The following is a 19847-nucleotide window of genomic DNA, read 5'->3' as shown; positions in this document are numbered from 1 at the left end:
CTATGGAACATCATCCTACCATTCATTCGATAGCTATGGAACATCATCCTACCATTCATTCAATAGCTATGGAACATCATCCTACCATTCCTACAATAGCTATGGAACATCATCCTACCATTCATTCAATAGCTATGGAACATCATCCTACCATTCCTTCAATAGCTATGGAACATCATCCTACCATTCCTTCAATAGCTATGGAACATCATCCTACCATTCCTTCAATAGCTATGGAATATCATCCTACCATTCCTTCAATAGCTATGGAACATCATCCTACCATTCATTCAATAGCTATGGAACATCATCCTACCATTTATTCGATAGCTATGGAACATCATCCTACCATTCATTCGATAGCTATGGAACATCATCCTACCATTCATTCAATAGCTATGGAACATCATCCTACCATTCCTTCAATAGCTATGGAACATCATCCTACCATTCATTCAATAGCTATGGAACATCATCCTACCATTCCTTCAATAGCTATGGAACATCATCCTACCATTCCTTCAATAGCTATGGAACATCATCCTACCATTCCTTCAATAGCTATGGAATATCATCCTACCATTCCTTCAATAGCTATGGAACATTAAAAAAATACACAACAAGACGAGGTAAGTTTTATAAACAAAAAATTAATCATTAATTTACAATAATATCCATCTTTGGTTTGATACAAAAGTAATGGCTGAAGACATGCATAACACTAAACTACTACACAACAGATGAAGACAGAGATACTTTCAATAGAGTCATTCATGTTTTATATTTCATAGCATCAAGGCACCATCGAACTAAAGAATGTAATTTTCCAGAATTTCACAAAATATAAAGCTTATATCGCTGTATGACAAAATGTAGAATGAATATTTCACCTTGACAAAATTATATGGGTATCTTTGATTATTACAAAACACCTTGCATAAATTTTCAAATGACAATCCTTTAACCAACAATTTCATCTAGCTATTAAGTGTTGGTCAAATTAGACTGAAAGTTGTTCTTGCAAATTGACCAATCAAACCACTTTTAATGGTTGATACGTCCATTTATAAGACAGGGCCAAAAACTTTGTGACATACATGTATAATATCAAGCAATGAAGAGAAATAACGAGGAGAGACTAATGCAAGTAACTTTTCACAACCAGTGGTTTTCAACGCATTGTCATTTTGTTTATTCACTAACAAAGAAAGTTACAATATGTAAAAATCACTAACAATTGAAATGAAATCCTTAAATATTTATTATAAAAATACCTTATTTAAAAAATTGACCGAGGATGTAAATTACCGGTTAGACAAAAATTTCGTAAACATTTACAATTAACAAAATTCTACAGATTTTAGTGAAATATTCAATAATGTCAAGAAACTATTTCAATAAAACACTAACTTAGAATTAAAAACACTAATTTAGAATTAAAACAACATCACGTTATGTTTATAAGAAATCTAGGCCTTATAGAAGAATATATATGGTACTTAAAGTCTGTACAAAATTTGCACAAATAATCCCAAAGTCATGAACAAATGAGGTAGACAATGTTATGAAATAATATACACACAAATGACAAAGCAAAGAAAAAACAACAGGTGAAAAAATGTACAAATAATGAATGTTGTCGAAAACTTCTTATTGTTGGGTTTTGTGTAAAACACTTAAATTGCATGAAGATAATAAATTATTGTACACTCAAAAGACAAGACTTAAAATTATGACTTTATTTATTATAAAAAGAGCTGTTGTTGGACAGCCTGCTAAAATGCATGCCCATTGTCTTAGAAATAAATACATTAATGATGTAATATGCACCTTTCAAAAGCAATAAAAAAGTAAATAAAAAAGTCAATCAAGGGCCATAATTTGTATTTTGGGTTAAAATGGAGTAGAGTAACCTAATTTGGGCGATGGCTACTGTGTTAAGTATTAAGGGTATTGAATGAACAGAATTTGAGATCTGAGTTAACACCTAAAGTTGCCCCAAAACTTGAACCAAACTTTTTAAGTCTATCAACGGCAATAATTTGAATTTAAGATAATATGGATTTATGTAACCAAATTGTGTGATCAGGCCGTAAACAATTAGGTGAAGTATTAAGTCAATTGAATGTAAGGTATAGAAGCAATTGGTGAAAATACCAACTTGCCCTAAAACTTTAAGCAGACACAATGTGCCCTAAAACTTTAATCTAAGTTCCTAAGTCAATCAGGGAAAAAAATTGTATTTATGAAAATATGGAGTTATGTAACCTCATTCTGTGATGGTCATGGACAACTGTATGAAGTATTTAGTGAATTGAATGAAGGGTTTTGGAGTTACAAGTGAAAATGCCAACTTTCCCTCAAACTTTAACCAGACGCAGATGCTAACGCAAGTAGTAGCCTCCTTATTCTTCAAATAGTCGAGCTCTTAAAAATGATTTTATGTCAAATAATTAGGGATGGCAACGAGTACCCGATAGAACGTCCGAGTAAAAGTACCAAATCACTACTCGAGTACTCGGAAAACAAATCTATAAAAATCACCAAATACACGATTTACAGACAAAATATCAGATCTGGTTAGTTGCCAAGAGGACAATTTACGGTCCCTCTAATCCAGCTGTGTACACAATTGACCTCAACCAATTAGTTGACAGTTGTTGTGATAGTTGCAAACTGTCAACAAAGGACCCCTATTTCAAATTAGCACTGATGTCAATTAGGGAAGTTTTGATAGCGGTACTTTCACCTACACAATTCTATTGTATACCAATTAGAGACCTTTCAAGAATTATGAATATTAATGAGGTAAACAACAATAACACAGTACGAAAAAATATAATTTAAAAAAAAAAAATTGTAGAGTAAACAACTGAACTTCGTATTGAATTTCCTTCACTATTTTTATGTAAGCTATTAATATTCGTTTTTTTGTAATTCTGATTGTTGTTCATTTCCGCAGTGCATATAAATTTGTATAAAATGAATCGAATAAGACAAATTAAAAGCCTGAAACAACATTTTATATCATTTTTTGTTAAAATACGTAAAGAAAGTGTACTTTAAAGGTGAAAATGACCAATAATATGACCAACGCACAATATACGTCATTTACGATAAATGTATACACAATCTTGCCTTTGCGAACACATATTCATTTTTTCCGAGTAATCGAGTACCCGAGTACTCGATCGAACGATCGTCCGAGTACTCGAGTATTAATTTTACTACTCGTTGCCATCCCTACAAATAATACAAACATAATTTCCTTCTAATATCGCCTATCGTTAAGAATATTGATAAGTAATTTCAAATTCCTTTCTTACAACAAACAAGGATTAAAAGTCCCTCTCATAGATTCTGTGTTGGCCATAAGAAAAATTCTAACTTGATATAAATTGAATTATTTTATTTATTTTTATATACAACTGTCAGATATTCATTTCACCTGAATATTGTAAATACAGTTGTAATATTATTCAATTCCCAATCTACACTGATGCTTTTCACCAAAATGTATCATTATCTGTCACATTTTTAATTAAGTTAAACATAGGAACTCTTGCATCAACTTCCGATAAAAAAACACTTTCCATCATTGTTGTTTGTTCATATTATACACAATTCTTTTACTAAACATGATTCCCTTTAAAATTACAATAAGCATTTACAAATCATGACGTACATGTATCTATATACAGCATTATACATGATGTACATTGCCCACAGTGAACAAAAACCTTACACATACTAGTAGTTGTGTGCTTGTGAAAACTCTATTGCTTTATCAACCAAATTGAAAAATATTATATTTTCGCAACTTAACACTTTTCTTCAAAACACGCCCTATAATGATGATATTATGTCATCGTCCATGTTCTATATGTACAGCTGATGATGCATCACACAAGATGCTATAAATATTACACTAATGCCAAGACAAATTCCACTTGAAAAGTTCGAATTCTCAGGGAAAAAAGTAGGATAATATCTAAAACAATTGAGGGAAATCCATCTTTAACCTAAGTTGACTTAAGGTATCTGACCCACAAATAAGCTAGTGCTCCCATAGAAATAATAACTAGAACGTTAAATTTTGATGCCTGGCAACCTCATATAATTTAAAAGGCCATTGCTTGCTGATTATCAATATGTTAAATAAATCACTTCAACTTCATTAAACATCGAGTTATTATAGTTTGTAATTTCAGGCGCGTAGGAGCTGGGGCCGCACCGCGGCCCCAATATTCTGGCTAGTAACGGCAATGGGGCCGCAATTTTTTGATACAGATTTTCTTAATAATCGTATTTTAAATAAAGCTACGCGCATATAGATCAATAGCAGTCTGACAAGATATTGAATAAACAGGTCACCATGTCATAATTAAACCTGTGACCATCTTTGGTGTGACACTTGGGTATGAACTGTAAAAGCACAACCTAAGCAGGGCTCTGACAAACAAATGTCAGCTTCTGAAGGTCACGATCTTGCCCATGTTTCAGTGTCTAAATGTAATAGTGAATAAATGTTACTAAAGATAATAGTTTTATATCTATCAACTATTTTAACCGAATAAAGATAAAAACATGAAAATAATACCTGAACTCACTGGAAATCGAGTCTTTCAATGCTTAAAATTGAAAAAATCTCGAAGGGAAGGGACACCCCTCCCCAGCCAACCCCTACCGCGGTCCCAATGTCAATTTCCTTCCTACGCGCCTGAATTTGGGTCTTAATTCAACAGATATCAGACTTCAAAAGACAAACACCTATTTGCATTATTATGGCAAACAATGTTGTCTGTTATTATATGTTACACATCTATTAATAACATCAGTCTGCGAAATAAGCCACACGCCCGATGCCCGTGGTGTATAAAAAAATCCGTTGGGCCTGTCAAAATCGGCAGAGAGTACGCCCGGCGGGCCTATGATTTTTTATGGACAAATACCTGCTTTATTTCGCAAATGATCGATTTTCTTTTTTGTGTCCACAAAAATTAATCATATAGTGTGTGATTGCATTACAATGCTTCACGGTATACACTCTTTTAATTACATTTATACCATTTTTCAAATTATCTGCCATTTAATGACGTCACGATGGGATAGCCGATAACACTAACAGAACCAGTTGATCAATTTTCAGCGATGGAATACGATATAAGGTACAGAACAGACTTCATGTCTTTAAAAAACATTAATTTATTAATGTAGAAAACATATTTCGTATCAACTAATCAAAATTGCCGCGCCTCGACTTAAAAAATCGGTTTGTCACATATTTTCGCGACTCGTGATTGTTTAGAATTGAACATTGATCAAGCCCAGTCGCGAATATATGTTTGCAAACCCTATTTTAATGTTATGGTATGAAATTTGACACATATCTTAATATAAGAGCTGTTATTTTTTCATGTTTGTATTCTTCTGTTTGCTGCAAAACATAATTTAAATGTGTTCCTGAAAGCCATATAAATGGCTATGATGAACTGTGACCTGGCAAACGACTGACATTGAATTGAAAAGGACACTAAGTTGATTTAATGATTGCAGCTAAAATAATTCATGTGGAACAATAAATAATTTTAAGAACTTTCACATATTTGACCAGGCGATTCCATTGTCGCCTTTCGGTAGCATCAATTAGATATCATGGAATGTTTGTACTATATTAAATAATCAATATTCCATGTGCATTGACCTTCATGATCACTACAACTCATCATCATGTTCCGATTTCACTATGTCGTGCACTGATTGGCTAACGGAATTTTCGTAATATTAAATAACTTGATAGATGCTATTTTTGTTTCGTCCTATCTTTGGCATTTGCTAAGATGCTTAGCCTCGACTCGCACCAAAGCAGATAGTATTTTTATGCAATAACTTACATACTTAAACGGTATACGGTACTGAAATCATTGAGTAGTCCAATATAATAAATATTTATGTTTCAGAGGAAGACCATTGACAGCTTAGACTCGGAGGACTCAGATGCTGACAGTGGCGTAGCTACATATAGGCCATGTAGGCCTGGGACTACAACTTTTTTGAAAAATGATATAATTTAAATAACCAAAAAATGCAATAAAAACTAAAAGCTACCCAAACACTTTGAACAAAAGTTTGTTTTATTTTAACCCTGGCAAGTTTAATGTTTAATCAAACTCTGGCAGAGTGTATTACTTGATTATATTGTAATCATTGCAAGTATAATTGAGTGTGTGTAATGTGCATATAAAAGTCCCAAAACTCACAAAGAATCATCGGGCCTACAAGTTTTTTAGGCCCTAGCTACGCCTCTGACTGATGATGATGTGGAGATGGCTGAGGACCATGTGTTTTCTTTGTTGTCCTTTTTACAAGAGAATAGCATTAAATACTCTATGAAGTGGTCAAACTTGTTATTTTTCTTTTGGGCCTATGAAATATGATTTCAGCCTATGGATTTGTTAAGGTTATAGGCCCAAATGGCCTATGCTTATTTTTTTTTATTTCACAGACTGTAACATTCTCTTTTTCTGCAGATTAAACCCTTTCAATTCATTCCAAAATAATATTGGGTCACCACCTACATATTTGTGGGTCAAATACCTTAAAACTCAATTTAAAGAAACCAAGGAGATAAGCTTTTGCATTTTTAGACAATTGTATAATCTCTTTAAAATGATTTGATAAACTAAGGTAACTTCATCCTTAAAAGTATGCCCATCTATTTAAGGGCTGAAAGAGAAAGCTCTAAGTGACATTAAAAAGGGAAGCAGATACAACCTTTTACTCATTTTAAACTCTAAGCCTCCTTATAATGGTAATAGTAATGATGATTTGCGTATTATAGTTTTCTCTGAAGTCTTGCTAGCCCTTTGAACTTAATCTATCAATTCAAATACAATATAAAAAGCATTAATGTACACATTAACACCCTTTTAGGCTTGTAATAATGGCAATAGGGGTGATGATGTGTGCATTTTCAATTTTCTTCTTTGTAATGAAGTTTTGCTTGATTATGAGTTCATGCCTATCCATAAGACTACAATATTTATTCCACCCATGAAAACTCCTAAGCCTCGTAATAATGGTGATAGTGATGATGATGATGGTGTTCATGTACATGATGGTGCTCATGCCGTTGAATCACAATTTTATCGCCCTCGTAATCCACAGTATGTTCACGCTCAATCCATTCAGCCACTTGCTGCATGGCGAGATGGTGGTTTTTCTCGCGATGACGGTGCCGTCGGTGATAGAAAGGTGAAACAATTTCCGGAATCTGTGGGGGTAAACTCACTGGTCGAAACATGGACTGCGTTTGTGATTGTGGCTGGGACTGTTTTAATGTGGGAGAAGTCATTAACAACGGTGGATTTCCTTTTGTAGCACGCACATTACTCACATTAGAATCCTGCGGGTCAAATGATCGCGATCGAAAATGTTCCGTTTGAAAACTAGAAACCTCATCATTTTTAGGGCAGTGATTAGTTTTAGCACTGGTTGGGTCACAATGCACCGTTGCATGTTCATGTGAACGTGACCTAAAATGTTTCGGAACACAAAATTGTCCTGCAGATAATGCTGAAAAGGGTTTTACTGGCTGAAAACTTGAGGTACTATTTTTCACTTGAGAATTATTCAGTTCGGAACTTTTTCCAGTCTCTAATGCTGCAGTTGAGTTGTCTTGAAATTTGGATGAGTTATTTTCGACTCCGGCCAAATCTAGGTAATAATTTCTCCGATCCTGGCACTCCTTAGGAGCGTCAGTTTCCACTTTTGCAGGAGAGTTGTTGGCAGACTTAGATACACCCGGTGGTTTTAACTGTTTCATATTGTTTTCCTTGGCAGAATTGGTTCTAGCTGATCTCTGTCGACTCTTCCCCTGCCGATGTTCAGGTGGGCAGCCTCGACAGTCACTATGGTGACGTCTAAAAGAGAAAAAAGTTTAGGAATTTTTGTATGATCAAGAGTTCAAATTCATAGTTATTGACAAAACATGAGCACTGCAAAAAGATGCCAAACATGGTGACAGTCATCAAAATAATGACTTTTGGAAGAACCAACCCCCAATTGTAACGTTTGTGCATGGCATCAATTTTTTTTCACAAGCCCTGCTATATAAAAATCCAGGTTTGCAAGCCCTGACAGCATTTTACCATTCCAGGTCTTGCAGGCAAGTGTTAATTTTGACAACACAAGGACTTTACGCTTTTTTTTTTCTTTTACAAGAACTCGCACAGGAATAACAAGAATGTGACAAATGCCCCCAAAAAGCCTCTTAGGACAGATTGCCACTAGTATTTTGGCATATATAGCTGGATAGCATTTCAGCTATTAATCGCAAACAGACAACGACCATAACCTTTGACCAACTGACCATAAAATCAATAGGGTTCATCTAACAATCGTGAAAAACATGCCTGCCAAGTTTGAGGTCGCTTTGCCTAACATTCACATGTGATTAATCAGAAACGTCATACACCAATGGATGTATTGGGGTCATAAAAACAGACAAACTAAAAGTGTTAAAAAGTATTCATTTTGTTCTTAAACTGTTTTCCTCGATTGATATCACTTAAATCTACAAACACCAGTACTCGTTGACAACCATGATCTATTAAAAATCAGCTTTAATATAAAATTTAGTTTACAATTTAAGTTCAGCAAGTTCATATTACCCAAGGTTCACGGTTTATACACAATATATTAAACATGAAGCATTCCTTATATAAATGAACATACCTGACAGGCTTTACATGGTTTCGCTCCATATTTTCCTGGACAAGGTTAACCAGCTCCTTGTGTTTGTGCGTGCTCACCTTCGTCTTTGCCCCCGCCTGGGCCTCAGCTTGGGCTTCATTAGTACATTTCAGACTACCCCTTGGCCCTACCAGATTGTTTAGTCGCGAAATATCCTTAATTTTCACTTTTCCATTGTCTTTGTACTTTGCACTATCCTTGGATTTAAAGTTAAGACTTTCCTTAACTTTTGGGTCAGCATGACTCTCTTTCACTTTCACTTTGGAGTTGTCTTTTTTCTTTGGACTAGGTTTCTCTTTCTCCTCTTTTTCATTGTTTGCTTTGGTGGCTTTTCCACCTTCACTGACTGGACTGGTTTCAGTGCTTATTGAAGCCTCCTGACCCACGCTCAGTCGAAGTTTCAGTGTTTTTGTCCCGTTATTCGGGATTTTTATTGAAGAACCAATGGCATCATACAGCGCTTTAAGTAGACCAACCAGATCCTGAAACAAAGATGAGTGATTGTTTTCATTTGCACTAAATGTGTCTACTTGTCATGGTTAATAAGAATTGTCATTTTATTTCATCAAGCCATCATAAGTCTCACCAACCAACTTTACACAATCTTGTTAATAGTGAGTGGCTTATTGATATTTAAGTATTTGAATGTTTCGACCTTGAAGTCTTCATTGGTGTAATGCATTCAACTGCAGATTATTCACTCTGATTACTTAAGGTAAATCTTGACATGTTATATCATTATTCTAGTCAAGCTCAACAACATAAAACATTATATAAATATAAATAGTATTTGTAGATAAAAAAAAAATGCTTTTTCAACTCAACCTCAAAGACATTAAATATTATATTACTATATAAACATGAATATCATTAGTTCATAAAAAATATTCTAAATTTATGTACCAGCATCCAATTGAAAAAAAGGTTGGTAGACTATCCAGGTTATCTTTTGGCCAATTTTCACATTAACATGAGTTCATCAGTTAATAGTTATAATTGGATAAATCAATAACCAATCATTAAACATTTTGGCCGCCCTGACCAAAGCAGAGAGTTAAACCAGTTTCAGGGCATTTTCAAATCCAGGCAGAAAGTAGGTGCAAAGTAAAATGGTGAACAAGTAACATACATTCCAAAGAGCTTTAATTAACAGTGGCAAACTACAGATTGAAAGCCAACACTAAGGTATTCATGTGATAAAGACCCATGTATGATTCCTGGGTGATTACCAGAATTAATCATCGAGGAAGAGACAACTGGAAATCAAACTTGGGACCCTCTGATTCAGAGTCTGACCTGAACAACTGGGCATCACAACAGTTTAAAATTCAGATACACAAGGACTATTTCCTACCTCCTTGGTAATTTTCCCGTGCCCATCAAAGTCATAGAGAGTGAAGGACCATTCCTGTTTGGCGTTTTCTCCGCCACCAAAGTGCACTCCACACTCAAACTCCTGAAAATAACACAGACAAAAATTAAGCCTAAAACTTCATAAATATATCTATCAAAATGTATATGAAGGGAGGCTACTCAGTATTTTCAATGTATCTCATTTCTCTCCGTGTTCTCCCTTGTATTAGACCATACAAGCTGTTAGCAGAACTGTGGATTAGGTTCTTCTGTTTGGACCAACCAATGACCTCTTGAGTGAGAGTAAATTTCTGGTCTATATCAATTTTTTGTACATAGAAAACCTCTTCAGCTGGTCCTAGAATGTTGAAATATTTTAATAATTACCATTACTTTTAAATAATATTCTAAATCAAACTCAAACTGCTTAATTTCGTTCCATGCTAGACTGTGTAAGCCTAAAGGAGCAGGGTGCGGATGGGTGGGGCGGTCAGCCTCTGAAGTTATAAAGGTGTGCGAATGGGTGGGGCGGTCAGTCTCTCAAGTTACACGGTGTGCGGATGGGTGGGGCGGTCAGCCTCTCAAATTATAAGGTGTGTGTAGTGTTGGGTGATCAGCCTCTCAAATAATAAGGTGTGTGGAGTGTGGGGTGGTCAGCCTGTCAAGCAATAAGGTGTGCGGATGGGTGGGGCTGTCAGCCTCTCAAGTAATAAGGTGTACAGATGGGTGGAGTGGTCAGCCTATCAAATTATAAGGTGTGTGGTGTGAGGGGTGGTCAGCCTCTCAAGTAATAAGGTGTGTGGAGTGTGGGGTGGTCAGCCTTTCAAGTTATAAGGTGTGTGGAGTGTGGGGTGGTCAGTCTTTCAAGTAATAAGGTGTGCAGATGGGTGGGGCGGTTAGTTTCTCAAGTTAAAAGGTGTGCGGAGGGGTGGGGCCGTTAGTTTCTCAAGTAATAAGGTGTGCAGATGGGTGGGGCAGTTAGTTTCTCAAGTTATAAAGGTTTGGGGATGGGTGGGTCAGTCAGCCTGTCAAGCAATAAGGTGTGCGGATGGGTGGGGCAGTCAGCCTCTCAAGTAATAAGGTGTGCCGATGGGTGGGGCGGTTAGTTTCTCAAGTTATAAAGGTGTGTGGATGGGTGGGGAGGTTAGTTTCTCAAGTTATAAAGGTGTGTGGATGGGTGGGGCAGTTAGTTTCTCAAATTATAAGGTGTGCGGATGGGAAGGGGGGTCAGCCTCTTAAGTGAAAAGGTGAGCGGATGGGTGGGGTGATCAGCTTTTAAAGTGAAAAGGTGTGCAAATGGGTGGGGCAGTCAGCCTCTCAAGTGAAAAGGTGTGCGGATGGGTGGGGCGGTCAGTCTCTCAAGTTACATGGTGTGCGGATGGGTGGGGCGGTCAGCCTCTGAAATTATAAGGTGTGTAGATGGGTGGGGCGGTCAGCCTCTCAAGTAATAAGGTGTGCCAATGGGTGGGGCGGTTAGTTTCTCAAGTTATAAAGATGTGTGGATGGGTGGGGAGGTTAGTTTCTCAAGTTATAAAGATGTGTGGATGGGTGGGGCAGTTAGTTTCTCAAATTATAAGGTGTGCGGATGGGGAGGGGGGTCAGCCTCTTAAGTGAAAAGGTGAGCGGATGGGTGGGGCGATCAGCTTTTAAAGTGAAAAGGTGTGCAAATGGGTGGGGCAGTCAGCCTCTCAAGTGAAAAGGTGTGCGGATGGGTGGGGCGGTCAGTCTCTCAAGTTACATGGTGTGCGGATGGGTGGGGCGGTCAGCCTCTGAAATTATAAGGTGTGTAGATGGGTGGGGCGGTCAGCCTCTCAAGTAATAAGGTGTGCGGATGGGTGGGGCGGTCAGTCTCTCAAGTTACATGGTGTGCGGATGGGTGGGGCGGTCAGCCTCTGAAATTATAAGGTGTGTAGATGGGTGGGGCGGTCAGCCTCTCAAGTAATAAGGTGTGCGGATGGGTGGGGCGGTTAGTTTCTCAAGTTATAAAGGTGTGTGGATGGGTGGGGAGGTTAGTTTCTCAAGTTATAAAGGTTTGTAGATAGGTGGGGCGGTTAGTTTCTCAAGTAATAAGGTGTGCAGATGGGTGGGGCGGTCAGCCTCTCAGGTAATAAGGTGTGGGGATGGGTGGGGCAGCTAGTTTCTCAAGTTATAAGGGGTGGGGCGATCAGCCTCTCAAGTTATAGGCTGTGCGGGGCGGTTACCCTCTCAAGTTATAAGGTGTGTGGATGGGTGGGGTGGGTCAGCCTCTCAAGTGAAAAGGTGTGTGGATAGGTGGGGCTGTCAGCCTCTCGAATTATAAGGTGTGTGGAGTGTGGGGTGGTCAGCCTCTCAAGTAATAAGGTGTGCCGATGGGTGGGGCGGTTAGTTTCTCAAGTTATAAAGGTGTGTGGATGGGTGGGGAGGTTAGTTTCTCAAGTTATAAAGGTGTGTGGATTGGTGGGGCAGTTAGTTTCTCAAATTATAAGGTGTGCGGATGGGAAGGGGGGTCAGCCTCTTAAGTGAAAAGGTGAGCGGATATGTGGGGTGATCAGCTTTTAAAGTGAAAAGGTGTGCAAATGGGTGGGGCAGTCAGCCTCTCAAGTGAAAAGGTGTGCGGATGGGTGGGGCGGTCAGTCTCTCAAGTTACATGGTGTGCGGATGGGTGGGGCGGTCAGCCTCTGAAATTATAAGGTGTGTAGATGGGTGGGGCGGTCAGCCTCTCAAGTAATAAGGTGTGCCAATGGGTGGGGCGGTTAGTTTCTCAAGTTATAAAGATGTGTGGATGGGTGGGGAGGTTAGTTTCTCAAGTTATAAAGATGTGTGGATGGGTGGGGAGGTTAGTTTCTCAAGTTATAAAGGTGTGTGGATGGGTGGGGCAGTTAGTTTCTCAAATTATAAGGTGTGCGGATTGGGAGGGGGGTCAGCCTCTTAAGTGAAAAGGTGAGCGGATGGGTGGGGCGATCAGCTTTTAAAGTGAAAAGGTGTGCAAATGGGTGGGGCAGTCAGCCTCTCAAGTGAAAAGGTGTGCGGATGGGTGGGGCGGTCAGTCTCTCAAGTTACATGGTGTGCGGATGGGTGGGGCGGTCAGCCTCTGAAATTATAAGGTGTGTAGATGGGTGGGGCGGTCAGCCTCTCAAGTAATAAGGTGTGCGGATGGGTAGGGCGGTCAGTCTCTCAAGTTACATGGTGTGCGGATGGGTGGGGCGGTCAGCCTCTGAAATTATAAGGTGTGTAGATGGGTGGGGCGGTCAGCCTCTCAAGTAATAAGGTGTGCGGATGGGTGGGGCGGTTAGTTTCTCAAGTTATAAAGGTGTGTGGATGGGTGGGGAGGTTAGTTTCTCAAGTTATAAAGGTTTGTAGATAGGTGGGGCGGTTAGTTTCTCAAGTAATAAGGTGTGCAGATGGGTGGGGCGGTCAGCCTCTCAGGTAATAAGGTGTGGGGATGGGTGGGGCAGCTAGTTTCTCAAGTTATAAGGGGTGGGGCGATCAGCCTCTCAAGTAATAGGCTGTGCGGGGCGGTTAGCCTCTCAAGTAATAAGGTGTGTGGATGGGTGGGGTGGTCAGCTTTTTATGTTATAAAGTGTGCGGATGGGTTGGGCAGTCAGCCTCTCAAGTGATAAGATGTGTGGAGTGTGGGGATGGGTGGGGCGGTCAGCCTCTAAAGTTTGAAGGTGTGCTGATGGGGGGGGGGGGGGGTCAGCCTCTCAAGTTATAAGGTGTGTGGATGGGTGGGGCGGGTCAGCCTCTCAAGTGAAAAGGTGTGTGGATAGGTGGGGCGGTCAGCCTCTCAAATTATAAGGTGTGTGGAGTGTGGGGTGGTCAGCCTTTCAAGTAATAAGGTGTGTGGATGGGTGGGGCGGTCAGTCTCTCAAGTTACACAGTGTGCGGATGGGTGGGGCGGTCAGCCTCTGAAATTATAAGGTGTGTGGATAGGTGGGGCGGTAAGCCTGTCAATTTATAAGGTGTGTGGAGTGTGGGGTGTTCAGCCTCTCAAGTAATAAGGTGTGTGGAGTGTGGGGTGGTCAGCCTCTCAAGTAATAAGGTGTGTGGAGTGTGGGGTGGTCAGCCTCTCAAATTATAAGGTGTGTGGAGTGTGGGGTGGTCAGCCTCTCAAGTAATAAGGTGTGTGGAGTGTGGGGTGGTCAGCCTCTCAAATTATAAGGTGTGTGGAGTGTGGGGTGGTCAGCCTTTCAAGTAATAAGGTGTGTGGAGTGTGGGGCGGTCAGCTTCTCAAGATATAAGGTGTTTTCACATGATCACTCCTCCACAAATTCAATAATAACATTATTTTGTTTGGCTCCAACAAAAATACATGTACTGATTTTTGATTCCATTATGTTAGCAATAACCTCATCTGAGGAGGGGTTGGGGGGAGGGGGGGAGCTATATATAGCACGACCTTAGTCTGATCACAATCAACTCTAGGTGATTGTTCTGATAACCAAGTGATTGATCTCCCAATTTCAAAGGTAAGCTTATCAGACAGGCAACTTTTAACCCCTGACTTGTTTCCAATATAATGTTAATCACTGAGTAAACAGGTGAAAATCCCTGGAATTTGTCCTGATTAAACATCAATGCCTCTCCTAATCCTCAGTCACTCCCCTGTAAACTGTACTCTATAGACATAACTCCAGATTTGTTTCCATTTTTCAACCACCCTTCAGCAAGAAAGTGTTACAATTGTTGTCCTTCAAGGACTGGTACATTTTTCATGAAAAAAAATTCCTTAGTTCAAAGTGCCACATTATTAGTTTAGTTTATACTAATTTATTTTAGCTAAATTGAGAAGACAGAGCTTATACTATAGATCAAACTGCTGCTTGAATCACACATATGTATTTAAAACCACCCACAATTTCAGCATGTGGATAGTCTTAAGGCCCCCAAAAAAATAGAATAGTTTGGTTAGGCTTACATCCTTTTCAAACACAGGTAGTGTAGGTAGGCTTTCTATTTTTAAAAAACTGACTTTAATAACGGTAGGGTTGGTGCCTATTTCGTACTGGTAGGGTCAGGTAGCCCGAACCAAACATTTGATATTTTAGGCCAAAGAGGCACATTTATTGAGATTTCTGAATGACATAGGTCTTAATTAGGGGTTAAAGGGTACTTAATCCCCATAACTATAGCTGCTGTAACTTGCTGTTTGAAGTAAAATGTTAAAGTGAAAATTTGTACCTGAATTGACTATTCTATATTGCATGTCATACAAGGATCTACTAGCCCTTGAAAATAAACTCAACCAGGTAAAATTGTACAATTACACCATCAGCATTAATCAGTCTAATATGTTTACCTAAGGATTAATGTAAGTTTTATTACCACACCTAAAATAACTTGTTACATCTATATAACTTCATAACATTCAATCTTAACTTTAATACCTCAACATCCCATAGCAGGGGAAAGAAACGCTAGAAAGCGGCCATTTTTGCCGCAAGGAATGTCTTCAATCTGAACATCAAAAAGTATATAATGTATCCACACGTACACACCACTCTTTGAAGCCTTATCATTGGCCAAACCAAGGAAATATTTGAGCTTCTTGGCATAAATCCGGTATATTTCCCTGAAATGTGTACAATGCTTAAATAAATTCCTGTTTTTTGGGTGTGCTTTTTTACCTTTTTATTTAGAATTACAAATAATCTTCAAATGTTTGAGGAGTGTCCATTTCATAAACTAAATACCATATACATTCTCACAGTCAGACCCGGTTTGTATTAATTTAAGACCTTTGTGCCTTAACTATGAACAACATTTTCCAATCAAAACTTGTTTTAATTTGTCATTAACTAAATTTGTGTAAGTGTTGTGTAACCTACTTTTTGGAAACTAGCCGAATAGGGTATTTGATAATAGTAAATAACTGCATGTACAATAGCCTATTTGGAAGTGTGCTGGTAGCACTATAATAATCAACCAACAGTGTACTTAAATGTGTCATGTTGTTTGAAACAATGCCTTGAAAAACATTAATGGCAACACATTGTTTGACAGAGAAATAATCTGTATTTATGTTTTCAATCATAGTAATCATAAGTATATGTCCCCAGAATCTGAAAAAAATCATTACCGTATTATATCATGTATAAGACGCTAGCATAGATAGGACGCAGGCAAAATAATAGTTGAAAAAACGGGTAAAAACCCTTAATATATAAGATAGGACGCAGTGGAAAAATATCAAAATTGGAGCCGAAAAATTGAGGTTGATAAAGTATTTATAACATATATTGAAGTAAAAAACAAACAAAAAATTGTATATAAGGCATAATTCTATAACTGTATTGTGTATTTCGATAATTATCGTCGTATTTCGGTAATTTAGCGTACACAACAATGATATGTCTTGACATTTTGAGAACATTCACGCATATTACAAATGCCGTAATATTCCCGACAGTCAACCGTTGCATCCGTTGCAATAGTCCCCACATGCCTTCTGAATAACAGTCAACCGTTGCATCCGTTGCAATAGTCCCCACATGCCTTCTGAATAACAGTCAACCGTTGCAACCGTTGCAGCCGTTGCAATCGCAACTGTGTATTGTCAAAACTGATGATTGTTTTGTTAAGGCGTGTCGCTGCGCGGATTAAAGCATGTCCGCATAATTAATGCGTGTCAGTGCCAGTGGAAGGCACGTCGGGTAAAGTGCGAACAAACAACCATACGGTATTACCATCGCTATAGTTTGTTCTATTGATCTTTTTCTAATGACAGACAGCGGGTGTTTTTCACACCTTCGCACATTTGAAAAGATTTGATATTTTCGACCTGAAAAGAACTTGGAGAAAAACAGATGAAATTCTAATAGCATAGAAAGGACGCAGGCAATTTTTAAGATGAGAATTGGGGGTAAAAAAGTGCGTCCTATGCATGATATAATACGGTAATGTGAAAATTCAAACTGAAAATTTAAATAAAGTATGTGTGACATAAAAAGTCTAAGTAAAGGTCATATTTTGCAACCTCTTGATAAGCGTCATAGAACCCCACCCCCTACCCACCAAAGGATTCCTACTGTCTTTAAAGACATTTACCGTCTATAAAGACAATTATCATTTATAAGGAAATTTACCAACAAGGACATGAAGCTTCATTTACCGTCATTAAGGACATTTACCATCTATTTCCCGTCTATAATAAGGACATTTACCATCTACTTCCCGTCTGTAAGGACATTTACCATCAGGGCTTCTAAAACTTTGGAACCTCAATCGGTCCGGACCCGGCGACGACCCCCCCCCCCCAAAAAAAATCCCCCCCCCCCCTCAAAAAAAGAAGGACCTGTTCAATAGTCCGATTTTATAGAAATGCCATACATTTTCGCGACGTCTTTTCTGTCAATATTTTTTGCGATGTGGCAATTCGTAAGAGGGCTCTAGAGCCAGCATAGCAGATTCGGATTGTCATTGATACAAGTTTAATTCAAATGAGATTCTCATCGAGTTCTGCGGCGTTTCTAACAAGAAAGACTGCGATCGTTATTAACTGTGGCTGTCGGGAGGCGGTCAGACGACAAAAAGTGAAACAGTATTATGATTTATTTGCTTAATGCTTCTTTAGTGGGTCAACATTCAACTGATAATCTTGAATAATATTATATACCTCGATTTATAATCGGGGCAACAAGCTTAAAGTGTGATATCGACAACGATTTTTTCATTACTGCGAATAAATATGACGTAAGCGGCGGACTCAGCTGTCAGACTATGTAGTTAATCAAGCGTATCGCTGTTGATATCCTATATATTGTTACGTTAATTAATTCGGTATTTTAATGCTTTCACGGATTAACAATGACATGCATTGATCTTTAAAGCCGTTTTTAACCAGCAATGGTTCTTTATAACAATTTAAATCTAACTGTTTTGTAATCAACAAACGGATATCATGTAATAATCGACGACGACATAGCATATTGCCATGTGAAAATATGGACCGATTTTAACACTTAATTAGGAAAGCTGCAAGCAGATAATTAACACATAGTTTGTTTGATTGTGTCTTCTGCTTATACCAAAACACATGATTGGACCGATTGCAAGCGTCTGCTAATTAGCGGAAAAAGCAGCTGGTTGCATCGGTCTCAATCTCATGGTAACCAAGACACTTTTATGACCTATTGGATGTAGTTTTGAATGTGTGAATGACCCATGAATGTTTGTGTATTACAATTTCTACATCTTTTACTGACTTAGTCGTTTTGGACCGAAATTACAAAAAAAATAAGAAAATTTCGGACCGATTTTTTTTACACTTTTTGAAACTGAAATCGGTCTGGCTTGGTCAAAATCGGTCCAGACCGGCAAATTGCCGGTTTTTAGAAGCCCTGTTTACCATCTATTAACTGTCTATAAGGACATTTACCATCTATTTACTGTCTGTAAAGACATTTACTATCTATAAGGACATTCACCATCTATTTACTGTCTATAAGGACATTCACCATCTATTTACCGTCTATAAGGACATTTACCATCTATTTACCGTCTGTAAGGACATTTACCATCTATTTACCGTCTGTAAGGACATTTACCATCTATTTACCATCTATAAGGACATTTACCATCTACTTCCGTCTATAAGGACATTTACCATCTATCTACTATCTATAACGATATTACCATCTATTTACCACCAATAAGGACATTTACCATCTATTTACCGTCTATAAGGACATTTACCATCTATTTACCATCTATAAGGTCATTTACCATCTATTTACTATCTATAAGGACATTTACCATCTATTTACCGTCTATAAGGACATTTACCATCTATTTACCGTCTATAAGGACATTTACCATCTATTTACCGTCTATAAGGACATTTACCATCTATTTACTGTCTATAAGGACATTTACCATCTATTTACCGTCTATAAGGACATTTACCATCTATTTACCGTCTATAAGGACATTCACCATCTATTTACCGTCTATAAGGACATTTACCATCTATTTACCGTCTATAAGGACATTTACCATCTATTTACCATCTATAAGGGTCATTTACCATCTATTTACTTTCTATAAGGACATTTACCATCTATTTACCATCTATTTACTATCTATAAGGACATTTACCATCTATTTACCGTCTATAAGGACATTTACCATCTATTTACCGTCTATAAGGACATTTACCATCTATTTACCGTCTATAAGGACATTTACCATCTATTTACCATCTATAAGGTCATTTACCATCTATTTACTATCTATAAGGACATTTACCATCTATTTACCGTCTATAAGGACATTCACCATCTATTTACCGTCTATAAGGACATTTACCATCTATTTACCGTCTATAAGGACATTTACCATCTATTTACCGTCTATAAGGACATTTACCATCTATTTACCGTCTATAAGGACATTTACCATCTATTTACCATCTATAAGGACATTTACCATCTATTTACCGTCTATAAGGACTTTTACTGTCTATAAGGACATCTATATATAGCTACCATCTATACCGACAGTTTAGCTACCATCTATACGGACAGTTCATTTAGACATTCACCGTCTATATGAATATTTACCATCTATTTACTGTCTAGGACATTTAATAACTGTCTATATTTCTATAAGGCAAAATGGTGTTAAAGAATGATCAGAAAATCACATTTTTCAACAAACTCAGAAGTTTACCGATAGGAAAATATGAAATAATCAAGAATAACACTCATTTCAACACTGATGAAAACTTAACAGATAAACACTTGAATAGCCATTAAAATTGA

At 37.9% G+C, this 19847-nt stretch overlaps 1 protein-coding gene across 3 annotated transcripts in view; it reads right to left on the bottom strand.

Annotated features, from left to right (window-relative positions):
- Positions 1-622: 622 nt before the first annotated feature.
- LOC128243126 (protein naked cuticle homolog 1-like) overlaps positions 623-19847 on the bottom strand; it is a 69641-nt gene continuing 50416 nt past the window's right edge. For all 3 annotated transcript variants that reach the window (XM_052960684.1, XM_052960685.1, XM_052960686.1), the window contains 3 exons: positions 10109-10210; positions 8737-9236; positions 623-7922 (listed from right to left, as the gene is read on the bottom strand). In XM_052960684.1, coding sequence (XP_052816644.1) covers positions 7064-7922; positions 8737-9236; positions 10109-10210 — 1461 coding nt within the window. In that variant the 3' untranslated portion in view covers positions 623-7063. The remainder of the gene's footprint in view (positions 7923-8736; positions 9237-10108; positions 10211-19847) is intronic.

The sequence above is a fragment of the Mya arenaria genome, chromosome 8 (assembly GCF_026914265.1).
Source record: "Mya arenaria isolate MELC-2E11 chromosome 8, ASM2691426v1".
Lineage (NCBI taxonomy): Eukaryota > Metazoa > Mollusca > Bivalvia > Myida > Myidae > Mya > Mya arenaria.
Note: the sequence above shows the minus strand (reverse complement) of the source record. Positions and strands in the feature narration are given on the sequence as shown.